Source organism: Pristiophorus japonicus, chromosome 18 (genome assembly GCF_044704955.1).
Source record: "Pristiophorus japonicus isolate sPriJap1 chromosome 18, sPriJap1.hap1, whole genome shotgun sequence".
Taxonomy (NCBI): Eukaryota; Metazoa; Chordata; class Chondrichthyes; family Pristiophoridae; genus Pristiophorus; species Pristiophorus japonicus.
Genome location: NC_091994.1, coordinates 6,901,003 through 6,918,950, shown reverse-complemented (window position 1 = coordinate 6,918,950; position 17,948 = coordinate 6,901,003). Strand labels below are relative to the sequence as shown.

Sequence of the window (17,948 nt, the reverse complement as noted above, 5' to 3'; positions counted from 1 at the left end):
GGGGATGTTGGCCTGGTCGAGGACACTGACATTGGTGCGTCTGTCCTCCCGGGGGATTTGCGGGATCCACATAAGAAGAAATTATGGCAGGTGACCAAAAGCTCGGTCAAAGAGGTAGGTTTTACAGAGCATATTGAAGGAGGAGAGAGAGGTAGAGAGGTTTAGGCAGGGAGTTCCAGAGCTTGGGGCCCAGGCAACAGAAGGCACAGCCACCAATGGTTGAGTGATTATAATCAGGGATGCCCCAGGAAGACAGAATTAGAGCGCAGAGATCTCGGGGGGTGGGGTGGCTGGAGGAGATTACAGAGATAGGGAGGGGGCGAGACCAGGGAGAGATTTGTAAACAAGGACGAGAATTTGGAAATGGAGATATATAAGAAAGCAACTTGCATTTCGACAGCACACCCCGCACCCTGCTCCATAACCTCTGCTCACCCCCACCCACACACCTTTTTGTGAAAAGCTATGTAAAGACACGTGTGGTTACTTGGATACGGTGCATGTGGACAGCCAGCACCCATGGAACCGTACCCCAGAAACAAGGGGCAGGGACAGCGGGAGACAAAAAGAACAAGGAAATTCATAGCGGAAATACGTCGGAGGAAAATTTGGTACCGCCCAATATAACGCTCGTGAGGCTGTGCGACAAAGCACCAGGGGCGGGGGTCTCGCCTCCCGCGAGAAATTGGGGTCACCGCCCCCAGAGGGAAGCGCGGTGCTAAATGAGGCGCTCGACTTCCTGTAGCAGGGCGGACGCCGGGGGCTGAATTAACCTGCATTAACCTGTTCCGCCCTGAATTAACGGGAAGGGCCCAAGCTGCAAACTCCGCAGCAAAAATACGTGGAACCCGGGGAGTGGGGGTGCCGTGCCAACAGCCTGGCACTCCTCATGGATCACGGCATGGACCCCACATTCGAAGCGGCAACGGGGCGCACAAAAAACAAGGCGGCAAACTTTTTTTTTAAAAACAGCAGCTCACCCTGACCTTTAACCTCTGCCCCACGAGCGGCCGGCCGCCTGGTACTCGCCCCCCCCCCCTCCCCCCCCCCCCCCCCCGGAGCTGCCGCCACCATCGTCCGGCGCAGCTTCAGGGAGCGATACACAATTCAGGGGCTGGGGCGCTAACGGGGCGCTGCGCACGGTGATGATGTCATCATCGCCGGCGCAGCAGAGCGGGGCGCTACAGGTTACCGCCGCTGCTAAACTACCGGCGAATTTAGCGGGAGTCTTTAGCCCGCTCGCTTCACCTTAGCGCCCCCCAGAGGCACTAACGGGAGTCGCAAACGACCCGAATTTCAAGGCCTATATCTTATATACACAAATACACACACATACATATACCCACATGGATATACACATATATTTTGTGTATGTGTGTTTAAGCATATATGCATATACACACATACATAGACACATATACACATATCAACATAGACAGTCCCTCAGAATCAAGGAAGACTTGCTCCCACTCTTAAAATTAGTCCTTAAGTGGCTGAACAGTCCAATACGGGAATTACAGTCTGTCACAGGTGGGACAGACAGTGGTTGAGGGAAAGGGTGGGTGGGGAGTCTGGTTTGCTGCATGCTCCTTCCGCTGCCTGCGCTTGGTTTCTGCATGCTCTTGGCAATGAGACTCGAGGTGCTCAGCGCCCTCCTGGATGCACTTCCTCCACTTAGGGCGATTTTTGGCCAGGGACTCCCAGGTGTCGGTGGGGATGTTGCACTTTATCAGGGAGGCTTTGAGGGTGTCCCTGTAACGTTTCCTCTGCCCACCTTTGGCTCGTTTGCTGTGAAGGAGTTCAGAGTAGAGCGCTTGCTTCGGGAGTCTCGCGTCTGGCATGTGGACAATGTGGCCTGCCCAGCCGCATACACACACACACACACATACACATATAGATATACACACATATATACACACACACACACACACACATACACATATAGATATACACACATATATACACACACACACACACACATATACACATATAGATATACACACATATATACACACACACACACACACATATAGATATACACACATATATACACACACACACACATATACACATATAGATACACACACATATATACACACACACACACATACACATATAGATATACACACATATATACACACACACACACACACATATACACATATAGATACACACACATATATACACACACACACACACACATACACATATAGATACACACACATATATACACACATACACACACACATATACACATACATATAGATACACACACATATATACACACACACACACACATACACATATAGATACACACACATATATATACACACACACACACACACATACACACACACACACACACACACACACACACACACACACACAGATATAGCCAGGCACACACTAGTTGATCTCCCATGGCAATGCACATGGTGACCCTGGCCACGTCTCGTGTGCCTTCCCCTCACAGTGATTGTCTCTCTGACGACCCTCCTGTAAAACGTTGATTGGGATTGTGGGTCTTGACATTGGTTAACACAAGACTTTCTTTCTACTTTCAGATGATGCCATACATGGTGCTGGATATTTTTCAGAACTACCCTGGAGTTCCAGGCTTGTTCCTTGCTGCTGCCTTCAGCGGGACATTGAGGTAATAAGTGTGGGATTTAAGGGGATGCTAAAACACTTTGTTACATTGGGAAGAATTTACATTATGCCTCATAATCTTTGTCTTATTTTAAAATCTATTCACGTAATGTAGCTGCTGCCGGCAAGGTTGCAAGCATTGCTCATTCCGAGTTGCCCCGAGAGATGGTGATGGGCCTTCTCCTTGAACCACTGCAGTCCGTGTGGTGATGGTGCTCCTACAATGGTGATGGTAGGGCCCAGAAGAGCCGCGGGCCCAGGGGCAGCACGGACCAGCCCACACTGCGATGTATGTGCGCACTGGGTCCATGCAGCAGAGCAGGTCTCCAGTCGTCCTGGTTAACCCTTGCCACTGGATAAAGGCCGAGCTCTGTCAAGCCCGTGTGGTGTGTCGAAATCTCCACTCTCAATTTAACTATAAAAAATGAAACTCAGACATAAACAGCCAGGTAGATGTCCCTTTAATAGATTTTACTTGCATACAAGGAAAACTCCTGCTAAATCAAAGGCTGAGCAAAGACTTCTACAGAGGTTCAAAAACACATCATTCCTATACAGACAACAGACAAAGAAACTATGGTTCCATCACGTGTATTAGTTCTGCCCTTGCGGTCAACAAATACAGATAAGGAGTTCTTCAAACACTTAATTAACATGGTTCCTTGTTTCAATTTCCTACTTATCTATACAGCCTTTATCTGGAGCTTCTAAGATTCATCATTGCGACAGTTACTACTTGGGAGTATAATCCTAAAACAAAAGGGGCGCTCTTTCTGTTAGGGAGGGTATGCTCAAGGTTCCTTTGCTCACACAGATGGCTCCCAAGCATGCAAAAAACAAGCGCAGGCAGCGGAAGGAGCGTGCGGCAAACCAGTCCCACCCATCCTTTCCTCCAACCACTGTCTGTCCCACCTGTGACAGAGACTGTCATTCCTGTAGCGGACTGCACAGTCACCCGAGAACTCACTTTTAGAGTGGAAGCAAGTCTTCCTCGATTTCGAGGGACTGCCAATGATGACATGATAGGAAGGTGGCATTAACTGAGGTCCCATCTGTTTGACCCAGTGCATGTTAAAGGTCCCATGGCACTTTTTCCAAAAAAAAGCAGGGAGTTGTCCCGGTGTCCTGACCAACAATATCTTCTTCAATCAGCACTGTCAAAATCATTAACTAGTCATTTATCTCACTGCTGCGTATGCGAGCTAGCTGTGTGCAAATTGGCTGCCTTGTTCACCTACTAGAGCGACTACATTTCAAAAGTACTTCACCGGCCTTCAGGTACGATGGAATATTCTGAGGTTATGAAAGGTGTGATATAAATGTCAATTCTTTCTTTCTATCCTCGTGCCATCAAGATGTCGAGTGCTTCAGAGAAGCACTTTTGAAGCATAGCGTCTGTTGCATAGGCAGCCAATCACATCCCACAAACAGCCCTTGCGATGAATGACTAGTTAATCTGTTCACACGGGTTCAGCCCCAACTGGAGTATTGTGTCCAATTCTGGGCACCGCACTTTAGGAAGGATGTGAAGGCCTTAGAGAGGGAGCAGAAAGGATTGACGAGAATGGTTCCAGGGATGAGGGACTTCAGTGACGGGGATAGACTGGAGAAGCTGGGATTGTTCTCCTTGGAGCAGAGAAGGTTGAGAGGAGATTTGATCGAGGTGTTCAAAATCATGCGGGATCTAGACAGAGTAGAGAGAGAGAAACTGTTCCCATTGGTGGAACCAAAGGACACAGATTTAAGGTGATTGGCAGAAGAGCCAAAGGCGACATGAGGAAAATCCTTTTACGCAGCCAGTGGTTAGGATGTGGAATGTGCTGCCTGAGAGGGTGGTGGAGGCAGATTCAACCGTGGCTTTCAAAAGGGAATTGGATCAGTACCTGAATGAAAAAAATATTGAGGGGTACAGGTAACGTGCGGGGGAGTGGGACTCGCTGAAGCGCTCTTGCAGAGAGCTGGCACGGACTCGATGGGCCGAATGGCCTCCTACTGTAATCATTCTATGATTTTGGTGCTGTTGGTCGAGGGATGAATGAGGCCAGAACAACTTTTTGTTCTTCTAGTTGTCCCTTGTGATGCTTAACATCCACCCGACAAGCAGATAGGATCTCAGATTAACACCTCATGTGAAGGAATGTCCTTCCAACATGCCCTCATTTCTGCGCTGAAACATCAGGCTATTTTACTCACTCACGCGCTTGAAAGCCACAAGCTTCTGGCCCAGAGCTGAGAGTCCGCTCAAACAAGACAGGTCAATGCCACGCAAGGGCCATAGCTTGAAATGTCATCTCTTTACAGCACAGCCTCCACGAGTATCAACGCTATGGCCGCAGTCACTTTGGAGGACATAATCAAACCCAGGATGAAAACAATGTCCGAGAAAAGGCTGATCCTAATATCGAAAGGGTTGTGTAAGTATCTGTCCGCGTGTTCCCAGGCATCCAACCTGCAGCATCCCAGATAAAGGCAATAATAAACGAGCACTATTAGTGAAGGCGGGTGGCTAAGTAGTGTGCTACATTAGAACATAAGAATTAGGAGCAGGAGTAGGCCATTCGGCCCCTCGAGCCTGCTCCGCCATTCAATAAGATCATGGCTGATCACCGACCTCAACTCAACCTCCCCGCCCCTTCTCCATATCCCTTGATTCCCCTCGTGCCCAAAAATCCATCGATCTCAGTCTGAATATACTCAACGATGGAGCCTCCACAGTTCTCTGGGGTAGGGAATTCCAAGGTTTCACCACCCTCTGAGTGAAGAACGTTCTCCTCTTCTCAGTCCCAAATGGCCAACCTCTTATCCCAAGATATGCCCCCTAGTTCAAAACTCGCCAGCCAGGTGAAACAGCCGCTCAGCATCGAATCTATCGTAAGAATTTCATACTTTCAATGAGATCACCTCTCATTCTTCTAAACTTCAGAGAATACAGGCCCAATCCACTCAATCTCTCCGCATAGGAGCACCGTCTCATCCCAGGAATCAGTCTGGTGAACCTTCGTGGCACTCCCTCCACAGCAAGGATATCCTTCCTTAGGTAAGGAGACCAAAACTGTACACAGCTTTGCAGAATTTCTCAGAGTAACATCTGAACGTAGGAACAGGAGGAGGCCATTCAGCCCCTCGACCCTGTTATCATAGGAACAGGAGGAGGCCATTCAGCCCCTCGACCCTGTTACCATAGGAACAGGAGGAGGCCATTCAACCCCTTGACCCTGTTACCATAGCAACAGGAGGAGGCCATTCAGCCCCTCGACCCCGTTATCATAGGAACAGGAGGAGGCCATTCAACCCCTTGACCCTGTTATCATAGGAACAGGAGGAGGCCATTCAACCCCTTGACCCTGTTACCATAGGAACAGGAGGAGGCCATTCAGCCCCTCGACCCCGTTATCATAGGAACAGGAGGAGGCCATTCAACCCCTTGACCCTGTTACCATAGGAACAGGAGGTGGCCATTCAGCCCCTCGAGCCTGTACCACCATTCAATCAGATCATGGCTGATCTGCGACCTATCTCCATATACCCGCCTTTGGCCCATGTCCCTTAATACCTTTGGTTGACAAAAATCTATCAATCTCCGATTTAACATTAACAATTGATCCAGCATCAATTCCCGTTTGCAGAAGAGTTCCAAACTTCTACCACCCTTTGTGTTTAGAAGTGTTTCCTAATTTCACTTCTGAAAGGTCTGGCTCTAATTGTTTAGACTATGCCCCCTAGTCCTAGACTCCCCAACCAGCGGAGAATAGTCTCTCTCGATCTACCCTGTGTGTTCCCCTTAATATCCTGAAAACTTCGATCAGATCGCCCCTTAGCCTTCTAAATTCCAGGGAATGCAACTCTAATTTGTGTAACCTCGTAATTTAACCCTTGGAGTCTGGGTATCATTCTGGTAAATCCACACTGCACTCCCTCTATGGCCAATATATTCTCCCGACGGTGTGGGGCCCGGAACGGCTCACAGTGCTCCAGGTGTGGGGCCCGGAACTGCTCACAGTGCTTCAGGTGTGGGGCCCGGAACTGCTCACAGTGCTTCAGGTGGGGTCCAACCAGGGCTTTGTACAGCTGCAGCATAACTTCTACCCCCTTGTATTCCAGTCATAGAAACATAGAAACATAGAAAATAGGTGCAGGAGTAGGTCATTCGGCCCTTCGAGCCTGCACCACCATTCAATAAGATCCTTCACCTCAGTAACCCTTACCTGCCTTCTCTCCATTTCCCTTGATCCCTTTAGCCGTAAGGGCCATATCTAACTCCCTCTTGAATATATCCAATGAACTGGCATCAACAACTCTCTGCGGCAGGGAATTCCATAGGTTAACAACTCCCTGAGTGAAGAAGTTTCTCCTCATCTCAGTCCTAAATGGCCTACCCCTTATCCTAAGACTGTGTCCCCTGGTTCTGGACTTCCCCAACATCGGGAACATTCTTCCCACATCTAACCTGTCCCGTCCCGTTAGAATCTTATACGTTTCTATGAGATCCCCTCTCATCCTTCTAAACTCCACTGTATAAAGGCCCAGTTGATCCAATCTCACCTCATATGTCAGTCCAGCCATCCTGGGAATCAGTCTGGTGAACCTTTGCTGCACTCCCTCAATAGCAAGAATGTCCTTCCTCAGATTAGGAGACCAAAACTGAACACAATATTCCAGGTGAGGCTTCAGCAAGGCCCTGTACAATTGCAGTAAGACCTCCCTGCTCCTATACTCAAATCCTCTCGCTATGAATGCCAACATGCCATTTGCCTTCTTCACCGCCTGCTGTACCTGCATGCCAACTTTCAATGACTTATGAACCATGACACCCAGGTCTCGTTGCACCTCCCCTTTTCCTAATCTGCCACCGTTCAGATAATATTCTGCCTTCGTGTTTTTGCCACCAAAATGGATAAACTCACATTTATCCACATTATACTGCATCTGCCATGCATTTGCCCACTCACCTAACCTGTCCAAGTCACCCTGCAGCCTCTTAGCATCCTCCTCACAGCTCACACCGCCACTCAGTTTAGTGTCATCTGCAAACTTGGAGATATTACACTCAATTCCTTCATCCACATCATTAATGTATATTGTAAAGAGCTGGGGTCCCAGCACTGAGCCCTGCGGCACTCCACTAGTCACTGCCTGCCATTCTGAAAAGGACCCGTTTATCCCGACTCTCTGCTTCCTGTCTGCCAAACAGTTCTCTATCCACGCCAGTACATTACCACCAATACCTTGTGCTTTGATTTTGCACACCAATCTCTTGTATGGGACCTTGTCAAAGGCCTTTTGAAAGTCCAAATACACCACATCCACTGGTTCTCCCTTGTCCACTCTACTAGTTACATCCTCAAAAAATTCCAGAAGATTTGTCAAGCATGATTTCCCTTTCATAAATCCATACTGACTTGGACTGATCCTGTCACTGCTTTCTAAATGTGCTGCTATTTCAACCTTAATAATTGATTCCAATATTTTCCCCACGACTGATGTCAGGCTAGATATAAAGGCCAGCATTCCATTAGACCTTTTGATTATTTTCTGTACCTGTTTGTGACATTTTAATGATCGATGTACCTGGACCCCAAGTCTCTTTGGACAGCCACTGTTTTTAGCTTTTCACCATTTAGAAAGTACGCTGTTCTATCCTTTTTAGGTCCAAAGTGGAAGACCTGGCATCTGCCTACATTGAAATCCATTTACCACAGTTTTGCTCATTCATTAATCTATCGATATCACTCTGTGATTTTATGCTTCCATCTGCACTCCCGACACAGCCTCGAGCAAGACATTGGTTGAGAGCGTGGGCATCTTTGAGAAAGTACCCAGAGCTGCAGCCTTCTATTATGCCAAGCTTGGCACCACACAACCCCTGTTCCTTCATCTACTTTCCTGCTTGTGTCCGCCCTGATGATGATCTGTACGATGGGCCATGACCCTTCACCTCAGTTCCTCAACCACAAAATGTACCAAGAATAATTTTTTCCCATTTTCTTTCCCTTTTTTCCTTTTTTGCAAGATGGTGCTGTCACGTATAAGGGGGCAGTGCCTGCCCTGGGAGTGTTTGATGGGACAGTGTAGAGGGAGCTTTACTCTGTATCTAACCCCGTGCTGTACCTGCCCTGGGAGCGTTTGATGGGACAGTGTAGAGGGAGCTTTACTCTGTATCTAACCCCGTGCTGTACCTGCCCTGGGCGTGTTTGATGGGACAGTGTGGAGGGAGCTTTACTCTGAATCTAACCCCGTGCTGTACCTGCCCTGGGAGTGTTTGATGGGACAGTGTAGAGGGAGCTTTATTCTGTATCTAACCCGTGCTGTACCTGCCCTGGGAGTGTTTGATGGGACAGTGTAGAGGGCGCTTTACTCTGTATCTAACCCCGTGCTGTACCTGCCCTGGGCGTGTTTGATGGGACAGTGTGGAGGGAGCTTTACTCTGAATCTAACCCCGTGCTGTACCTGCCCTGGGAGTGTTTGATGGGACAGTGTAGAGGGAGCTTTATTCTGTATCTAACCCATGCTGTACCTGCCCTGGGACGCTGACTGACTGAAATGGGAATGTGCCCCATTTCTCAGCACTAACATCTCTCATCTTGAATAATGTTAAAATGATCACAGTAAAAAGCTTCCAATACTCCCATTAAAATGCAAAGCGCACATTTCCCTTACATACTGGTAGTCATGGACTTCAGGATTTGCATTGCCAATGCCCAGCAAGATAGTAACATATATGAACTTTTCTATGGTCACGGAATAAAATATCCCTGAGAACACGACACTGAACTGTGGTGACAATGTGGAATAGGAAAACTCACAAGAGAAATTATCCAATATTATCTTAATTGTAAAAAGGACATAGAGGGACTTCAGTTACATGGATATCCCTTGATTCCTTTAATATAATTGAATGGGCAGAACTGTGGCAACTGGAATTCAATGTAAGCAAATGTGAGGATAGACCGGAGAGGCTGGGGTTGTTCTCCTTAGATCAGGGAGGGTTGAGAGATTTGATAGAGTTATTCAAAATCATGAGGGGTCTGGACAGAGTAGAGATCGAGAGAAACTGTTCCCATTGGTGGAAGGGTCGAGAACCAGAGGACACAGATTTAAGGCGATGGCAGAAGAACCAAAGGCCACACGAGGAAAACTTTTTACGCAGCGAGTGGTTAGGATCTGGAATGCGCTGCCTGACAGGGTGGTGGAGACGGACTCAATCGCGGCTTTCAAAAGAGAACTGGATAAGCACCTGAAGGAAAAAAAATTGCAGGGCTACAGGGAAAAGGCGGGGGAGTGGGACTTGCTGAAATGCTCTTGCAGAGAGCGGGCACGGGTTCGACGGGTCGAATGGCCTCTTTCCGTGCTGTATTCGTTCTCTGATTCTCAGCACTAGAGAAGGTGCACAATAGACTTACAAAGATGATACTAAAACTGGAAGTTTATAACCATGAGGAGGATTGAACAGGCTGAAGCTCTTCACTCTAGAAAAGAGGAAGCTGAGGGGTGACCTAATAGAGGCCTTTAGAATTATGAAGGGGTTTGATAGGGTGGATGTTGATAGGTCCTTACTACACAGTATAAATGCACACGAGGCCCAGGCTTGAGAGAAGGTCAGTCTGTGACCTGTCCTTTATTCCTTAGCACTCAAGTGATGGAAGTGGGTGGAGCTTCCCCTTTTATACCTGAAGGTCCAGGTTAGGAGTGTCTCCCACCTAGTGGTCAGTGTTCTCACGGTGTACAACTTAGGTCAGATGATACATGGGTTACAATGCTGGTTGAATACATGACATCACCTTCCTCCCCAAAGTCTTATTGGGATCACAGGTTGAGTCTCTCTGGTGGTTTACGCTCTCTTGTAGAGCGCCTGAGTTGGGGCTCCGGTTGTTGGGCGCTGGCCTGAGTGTCTGCTGTTTGCAGTGCCTCAGGCCTAACCGGACTGCCCACAGTGATTGGGCTCTCCTCCCTTTGGTTCCGGTGTTCGGTCACCTGTGGTGGAGTGAACTCTACATCGTGTTCTTCCTCTGCTTCTTCTATGGTGTTGCTGAACCTCCTTTTAGTTTGATCCACGTGTTTGCGGCAGATTTGTCCATTGGTAAGTTTAACTACCAGAATCCTATTTCCCTCTTTGGCAATCATAGTGCCTGTGAGCCATTTAGGCCCTGCAGCGTAGTTGAGGACAAAAACAGGATCATTTACATCAATACATCGCGCCCTCGCATTCCTGTCATGGTAGTCACATTGTGACTGATGCCTGCTATCAAAAATTTCTTTCATAGTGGGGTGTATAAGGGAGAGCTGGGTTTTGAGCGTCCTTTTCATTAGCAGCTCTGCAGGTGGAACCCCTGTGAGCGAGTATGGTCGGGATCTATAGGCCAACAGGAGGCGTGATAAGCGGGTTTGTAGGGAACTCCCTTGGATTCTGAGCATCCCCTGTTTGATTATCTGCACTGCTCGTTCTGCCTGGCCGTTTGAGGCTGGCTTGAACGGTGCCGTTCTAACATGGTTAATTCCATTGCCTGCCATGAAGTCCTGGAATTCAGTGCTTGTGAAGCACAGGCCATTGTCGCTGACCAAGACGTCCGGTAGACCGTGGGCGGCGAACATTGCCCATAGACTTTCTACCGTGGCAGAGGATGTGCTTGAATTTAAAATGTCACACTCGATCCATTTGGAGTAGGCGTCTACTACAACCAAAAACATTTTTCCCATGAAAGGACCTGCGTAGTCCACATGGATGCGTGACCAAGGCTTGGCGGGCCATGGCCAGGGGCTAAGGGGGGCTTCCCTGGGCGCATTGCCCAGCTGGGCACACGTGTTGCACCTGCGAACACAAAGTTCCAGATCTGCGTCTATCCCTGGCCACCAAACGTGTGACCTGGCAATTGCCTTCATCATGACAATGCCCGGGTGCTCATTGTGGAGTTCTCTGATGAACACCTCTCTGCCCATCTGGGGCATGACTACTCGGTTTCCCCACAGTAGGCAATCGGCCTGAATCGAGAGTTCATCCTTGCGCCTGTGAAATGGTTTAAATTCCTCAGGGCATGCCCTGTACGTGGCTGCCCAGTCTCCATTCAGGACACATTTCTTGACTAGAGACAATAGCGGGTCTCTATTTGTTCAGACTTTGATCTGACGGGCTGTCACGGGTAAGCCTTCGCTTCCGAAAGCTTCAACAGCCATGACCATCTCAGCAGCATGCTCGGTAGCCCCCTCAGTGGTGGCTAGTGGGAGCCTGCTGAGTGCATCGGCGCAGTTTTCGGTGCCCGATCAGTGCCGAATTGTATAGTCATAGGCAGCTAACATGAGTGCCCACCTCTGTATGCGGGCCGATGCGTTTGCATTTATGGCCTTGTTGTCAGCCAAAAGGGACGTTAGGGGTTTGTGATCTGTCTCCAGCTCAAATTTCCTGCCAAACAGGTACTGGTGCATTTTCTTTACCGCATATACACATGCGAGCGCCCCCTTTTCTACCATCCCGTAACCCCTTTCTGCCTGGGACAGACTCCTGGAGGCATAAGCTACCGGCTGTAACTGACCCTTGACATTGACATGCTGCAACACACACCCGACACCACAGGACGACGCATCGCACGTTAACACAAGTTTCTTACATGGGTCATATAGCGTTAACAGATTGTTGGAACATAACAAATTGCGTGCTCTATTAAAAGCCCTTTCCTGGCTGTCCCCCCAGACCCAATCACGACCTTTGCGTAGGAGCACGTGTAGCGGCTCTAGCAACGTGCTCAATTTGGGAAGAAAGTTACCAAAATAGTTCAGGAGCCCCAGGAACGAACACAGCTCCGTCGTGTTACGGGGTCTGGGTCTCTCTGGATCGCTTCCGTCTTGGATGCAGTAGGTCTGATTCCATCTGCTGCTACCCTCAGCCCAAGGAATTCTACCTCTGGAGCTAGGAAGACGCACTTCGCCTTTTTCAGTCGCAGACCTACCCGGTCCAGTCTGCGTAGCACCTCCTCCAGGTTGTGGAGGTGTTCTTCAGTATCGTAACCCGTGATGAGGGTGTCATCCTGAAAAACCACCGTCCCTGGAATCGACTTGAGGAGGCTTTCCATATTTCGTTGGAAGATCGCGGCGGCCGAGCGAATCCCGAACGGACATCTGTTGTACTCAAACAACCCCTTGTGTGACGTGATGGTGGTCAGCTTCTTCAACTCACTTGCCAGCTCCTGGGTCATGTAAGCTGAGGTCAGGTCCAATTTTGAAAAAGGTTTGCCACCAGATAGCGTCACGAAGAGGTCCTCCGCTCTCGGTAGTGGGTACTGGTCTTGGAGTGACACCCGATTGATGGTGGCCTTGTAATCACCACATATCCTGACCGACCCATCCGCCTTGAGCACCGGCACAATCGGGCTCGCCCAGTCACTGAATTCGACTGGCGAGATGATGCCTTCCCTCAACAGGCGGTCCAATTCGCCTTCTATCTTTTCCCGCATCACGTAAAGCACCGCTCTGGCCTTGTGGTGTACTTGTCTGGCGTCCGGGTTTATGTGAATCACTACCTTGGCCCCCATGAAAGTGCTGATGCCGGGTTGAAATAATGAGTCAAATTTGTCCAGGACCTGTGAGCATGATACTCGCTCCACAGAGGAAATTGCATTGACATCGCCCCATTTCCAGTTCATGACAGCAAGCCAGCTCCTCCCCAGTAGTGCGGGACCGTCCCCTGGGACAATCCAGAGTGGCAACCTGTTCTCCGAATCTTTGTGGGTCACGACTACCGTGGCGCTGCCTAGCACCGGAATGATCTGCTTTGTGTAAGTCCGTAGCTGTGCATCAATCAGCGATAATTTTGGCCTCCTAGCCTTGGACGCCCACAACTTTTCGAACTGTTTGATACCCATCAGGGACTGGCTGGCCCCCGTGTTTAACTCCATTGATACTGGGATGCCGTTGAGGAGCACTTTCATCATTATCGGTGGCGTCCTGGTGTATGAACTGTATACGTGCTCCACATGAATTTTTTAATCTCTCCCTACCCACTCGTTTTGTGGGAGAGACCAGAACTAGGGGCCCATCAATATAAGATCGTCACTAATAAATCCAATCAGGAATTTAGGAGAAACTTCTTTACTCAGAGAGTGGTGAGAATGTTACCACAGGGAATGTTTGAGGCGGATAGTAGAGGTGCATTTTAGGGAAAGATGGATAAGCACATGAGGGAGAAGGGAATAGAAAGATATGCTGATCGGGTGAGATGAAGTAAGGTGGGAGGAGCTGGTGTCAGCATTGACCAATTGGGTCAAATGGTTGGTTTCTGTGCTGTAAATACTCTGTATTTCTGTGTAACATGCCCAGTAAGAGCTGGAGGCTGTATCGTAGGCTCGCAGGTTTGCAGAGCTGTTGCATTGTGAGTGGCTTAGCCAGTCACATGTTGTTCACAAGACTCAATAAAACCCCAGCCAGTTGGGTCTGGGCCATCCACGATGAGGTATGCAGTCGTGAGCCGAGTGGATGAACTGGTAATGTGTAGTGTGATTGTTAAATCTTTGTTAATAAACCAACTAGTTCTTAACGGCAAGGTGTTGCTATGAGTTCTTCAGCAAAGAACCCATGAAGCAAATAAGTTACAGAGACACAACAGGTTAACAGCAGGACTGCAAGCCATCAGGATAAGTGTAGCAGATCATCAAGTGTTTTTCTGGATGGGTTCTACGCTACTGGGGCCAAGGAATATTATCTGTGGAATGCGACTGGTCAGGGTTGAATAATGCAATGTAATGTATGATTGATATCCTTGAGTTTTTGCAAAGATTATCCTGAAGGGCAGCGAGAATGTTTAGAGTTTTATCTCATTGGATGCTTTCCCTCTGCTCAGTCCCCACCCTCAGGAGATTACACGAGCTGGGTAAAGTCCACGCTGAAGCAACAAATTAGTCACAGCGAGGGCTTGAGCTTCAAAAGGTCCTTCTCGTTTCCAGCTTGCCAACGTCAACTTATTGAGGTGGCTGCTTCTCGTATGGCCCACCTCTCTCCCTATCTCTGTAAACCCCCACCCCCCCACCCCGCCCTTCAGCCGTACAATCCTCCGAGATCTCTGCGCTGTGATCTCTGGAGTGTCAGCCGTGGCTCAGTGGGCAGCACACTCTCCTCTGAGTCAGAAGGTTGTGGGTTCAAGCCCCAGTCCAGGAACTTGAGCACAAAAATGCAGGCAGTGCTGAGGCAGTGCTGAACTGTCAGAGGGGCAGAACTGAGGGAGCGCCGCACTGTCGGAGGTGCCGTCTTTCAGATGAGACGTTAAACCGAGGCCCCGCCTGCTCTCTCAGGTGGACATAAAAGATCCCATAGTGCTATTTCGAAGAAGAGCAGGGGAGTTATCCCCGGTGTCCTGGGGCCAATATTTATCCCTCAATCAACATAACAAAAAACAGATTATCTGGTCATTATCACATTGCTGTCTGTGGGAGCTTGCTGTGCGCAAATTGGCTGCCGCGTTTCCCACATTACAACAGTGACTGCACTCCAAAAGTACTTCATTGGCTGTAAAGCGCTTTGAGACGTCCGGTGGTCATGAAAGGCGCTATATAAATGCAAGTCTTTCTTCTTTCTCCTTCAATTCTGCCCTCTTGCGCATCTCTGATTATAATCGCTCCATCATTGGCAGCCGTGTCTTCAGCTGCCTGGGCCCTAAGCCTTGGAATTCCCTCCCTAAACATCTCCCTCTTCCTTCAGGATGTTCCTTCAAACCTCCCTCTTTGAACAAACTCTTGGTGACCTGCCTTAATGTTGCTTTATGTGGCTTGGTGTCAAATTCTGTTTGATAACACTGCCGTGGAGCTCTGTGGAACGTTTCACTGTATTAACGGCGAGGCACGAGGAGATCCACCGCCTCACTGGTGATTGGCTCCAGACCTTCTCCTGCGCCCTCCGCCGAGTCCCCGTTTCCCTCGCCACCAGCAGCCGGTCCGTCGACCGCACCGGGTACGGCAAACGGCCCGGCCGCACCACCCGGCCCTACCTCTGTCACGATCCCACCCCCAGGATCGTCGGCAGAGCAGTCCTCCCTGGGCTCCCCCCCCCCCCCCCCCCGGGATGCCGGGCCGGGAAGATGCAGCCGACGGGGGTCCGTCACCGGGGAGCACGGAGAGACCGGGCCGCAAAACAGCTCCAGGTCCTCCAAGTCCCCCCGGCTCCAACATCAGGGACGGCGATTGGGGTTCCACACCCTCCCCGCTACCACCCCCCGGCCCAGCGGGTGGGTGTTCATGAAGTGCGTTAAAATCTTGTTATTTTTCCAATAGGTCGAGCAGATCCCGGGGGATGTCTGTATAAACGCAATTTGTCGTTGATGTAAATACCTTCTCTCTGGTCTTTTTTCAGCTTTGATGTACGGTACGGCTTGCGTTGTATTTGCCGCGTTTTCCTCCCTGCTTGGTGGAGGGGTCTTGCAGGTACGTTGAAATCCAGGTAGGCTCGAGATTTGCCGCCTTATGGGGGATGGGGCGACTTCAGTTTTTGGACGGGGCTCGGGTGCGGAGAAGCGGACGGCTTTTTGCTCATCTTAAAATCAAACGGCGCAAGCTCTCCTGACGGGAAGACAGGAGCAGGAGGAGGCCCATTCAGCCCCTCGAGCCTGCTCCGCCATTCAGTGAGATCCTGGCTGATCTGCGACCTAACTCCATCATCATCACCATAGGCGGTCCCTCGAACGAGGCTGACTTGCTTCCACACGAGTTCAATGAAGGACCCGATGTTCCAGTCCTGAACTCCAATTGATGGAGTGAAAGATCCCTGTGGGTGGATTTTTTTGACGTGTGGTGGCCGTTGCACATCAGCCACCACACGGGCTTGACAGAGCGAGGTCTTGGTCCAGTGGCAAGGGTTAACCAGGACGACTGGAGACCTGCTCTGCTGCACGGACCTAGTGCGCGCACATGACTCCATATACCCGCCTTTGCCCCATATCCCTTAATGCCTTTTGATTAACAATAATCTATCGATCTCAGTTTTAAAATGAACAATTGATCTAGCATCAATTGTCATTTGCAGAAGAGAGTTCCAAACTTCTATCACCCTTTGTGTGTAGAAGTGTTTCCCAACTTCACTCCTGAAAGGTCTGGCTCTAATGTTTAGCCTGGGCCCCCTAGTCCTAGACTCCCCAACCAGCGGGAATAGTCTCTCTCGATTCCTGATAAACTGGGGTACAAGTACGGTAGAGAAGTGGCTATATTTTAAATTTAATTGTGGGGACGTGAGTGTCGCTGGCAAGGCTGGCACTGATTGCCCATCCCCTAAGCTTCCCCTGTCTGAGTGGCCACTCCTATACTTGCATTGGAGGCAGTTCAGAGAAGGTTCACTCGGTTGATTCCGGAGATGAGGGGGTTGACTTATGAGGAAAGGTTGAGTAGGTTGGGCCTCTACTCATTGGAGTTCAGAAGAATGAGGTGATCTTATTGAAACTTATGATAATGAGGGGCCTCGACAAGGTGGATGCAGGGAGGATATTTCCACTCACAGGGGAAACTAAAACTAGGGGACATAGTCTCAGAATAAGGTGCCACCCATTTAAAACTGAGACAAGGAGAAATTTCTTCTCTCAGATGGTTGTAAATCTGTGGAATTATCTGCCCCAGAGAGCTGTGGAGGCTGGGTCACTGAATATATTTAAGGCGGAGATAGACAGATTATTGACCGATAAGGGAGTGAAGGGTTATGGGGAGCGGGCAGGGAAGTGGAGCTGAGTCCATAATCGGATCAGCCATGATCTTATTGAATGGCAGAGCAGGCTCGAGGGGCCGTATGGCCGACTCCTGCTCCTATTTCTTATGTTCCTCAGAGGGCAGTTAAGAGTCAACTACGCCGGTCTGTGACTGGAGTCACCTGGAGACCCAGACCGGGTAAGGACGGCAGGTTTCCTTCCACGCACGACGTTAGTGAACCGCTCGGGGTTGTTACAACAATCCGACAGCTTGATGGTCACTTTTAGTGATCCCAGCTTTTGATTTGCTGACTTTATTTTGAGTTCAAAATCCAAAAAATGCCCTGGTGGGATTAGAACTCACGTTGTCTGGATTCCGAGTTCAGGAACATGAGCACTACTTTGCTGCACCCCTCTGTTACTGGACAAGTAAACCTGAGGCCTGGGCTAATAATCTAGATCATGTCGACCAGTCTTCCTGTCTGCAGCCTAGACAGGGAACCAGAGAAGGTGAGAAGGTCTTGGGCTGGAAATTCGGTTGGAGGGAACTTAAGGCGCGAATGTCGGGCGCTCACTAAATTTAGCGGCGGGAAATGGTTAGTGACGGGAGCCACAAAATTCCGCAGCTGGGCCCTGACAGCGGAGCGGAGTGGAG

At 49.5% G+C, this 17,948-nt stretch overlaps 1 protein-coding gene across 2 annotated transcripts in view; it reads left to right on the top strand.

Moving 5' to 3' along the window:
- Positions 1–17,948, top strand: part of slc5a5 (solute carrier family 5 member 5) — a 72,997-nt gene that overhangs the window by 36,620 nt on the left and 18,429 nt on the right. For both annotated transcript variants that reach the window (XM_070859609.1, XM_070859607.1), the window contains 3 exons: positions 2,565–2,653; positions 4,951–5,063; positions 15,976–16,046. In XM_070859609.1, the coding sequence (XP_070715710.1) occupies positions 2,565–2,653; positions 4,951–5,063; positions 15,976–16,046 (273 nt within the window). The remainder of the gene's footprint in view (positions 1–2,564; positions 2,654–4,950; positions 5,064–15,975; positions 16,047–17,948) is intronic.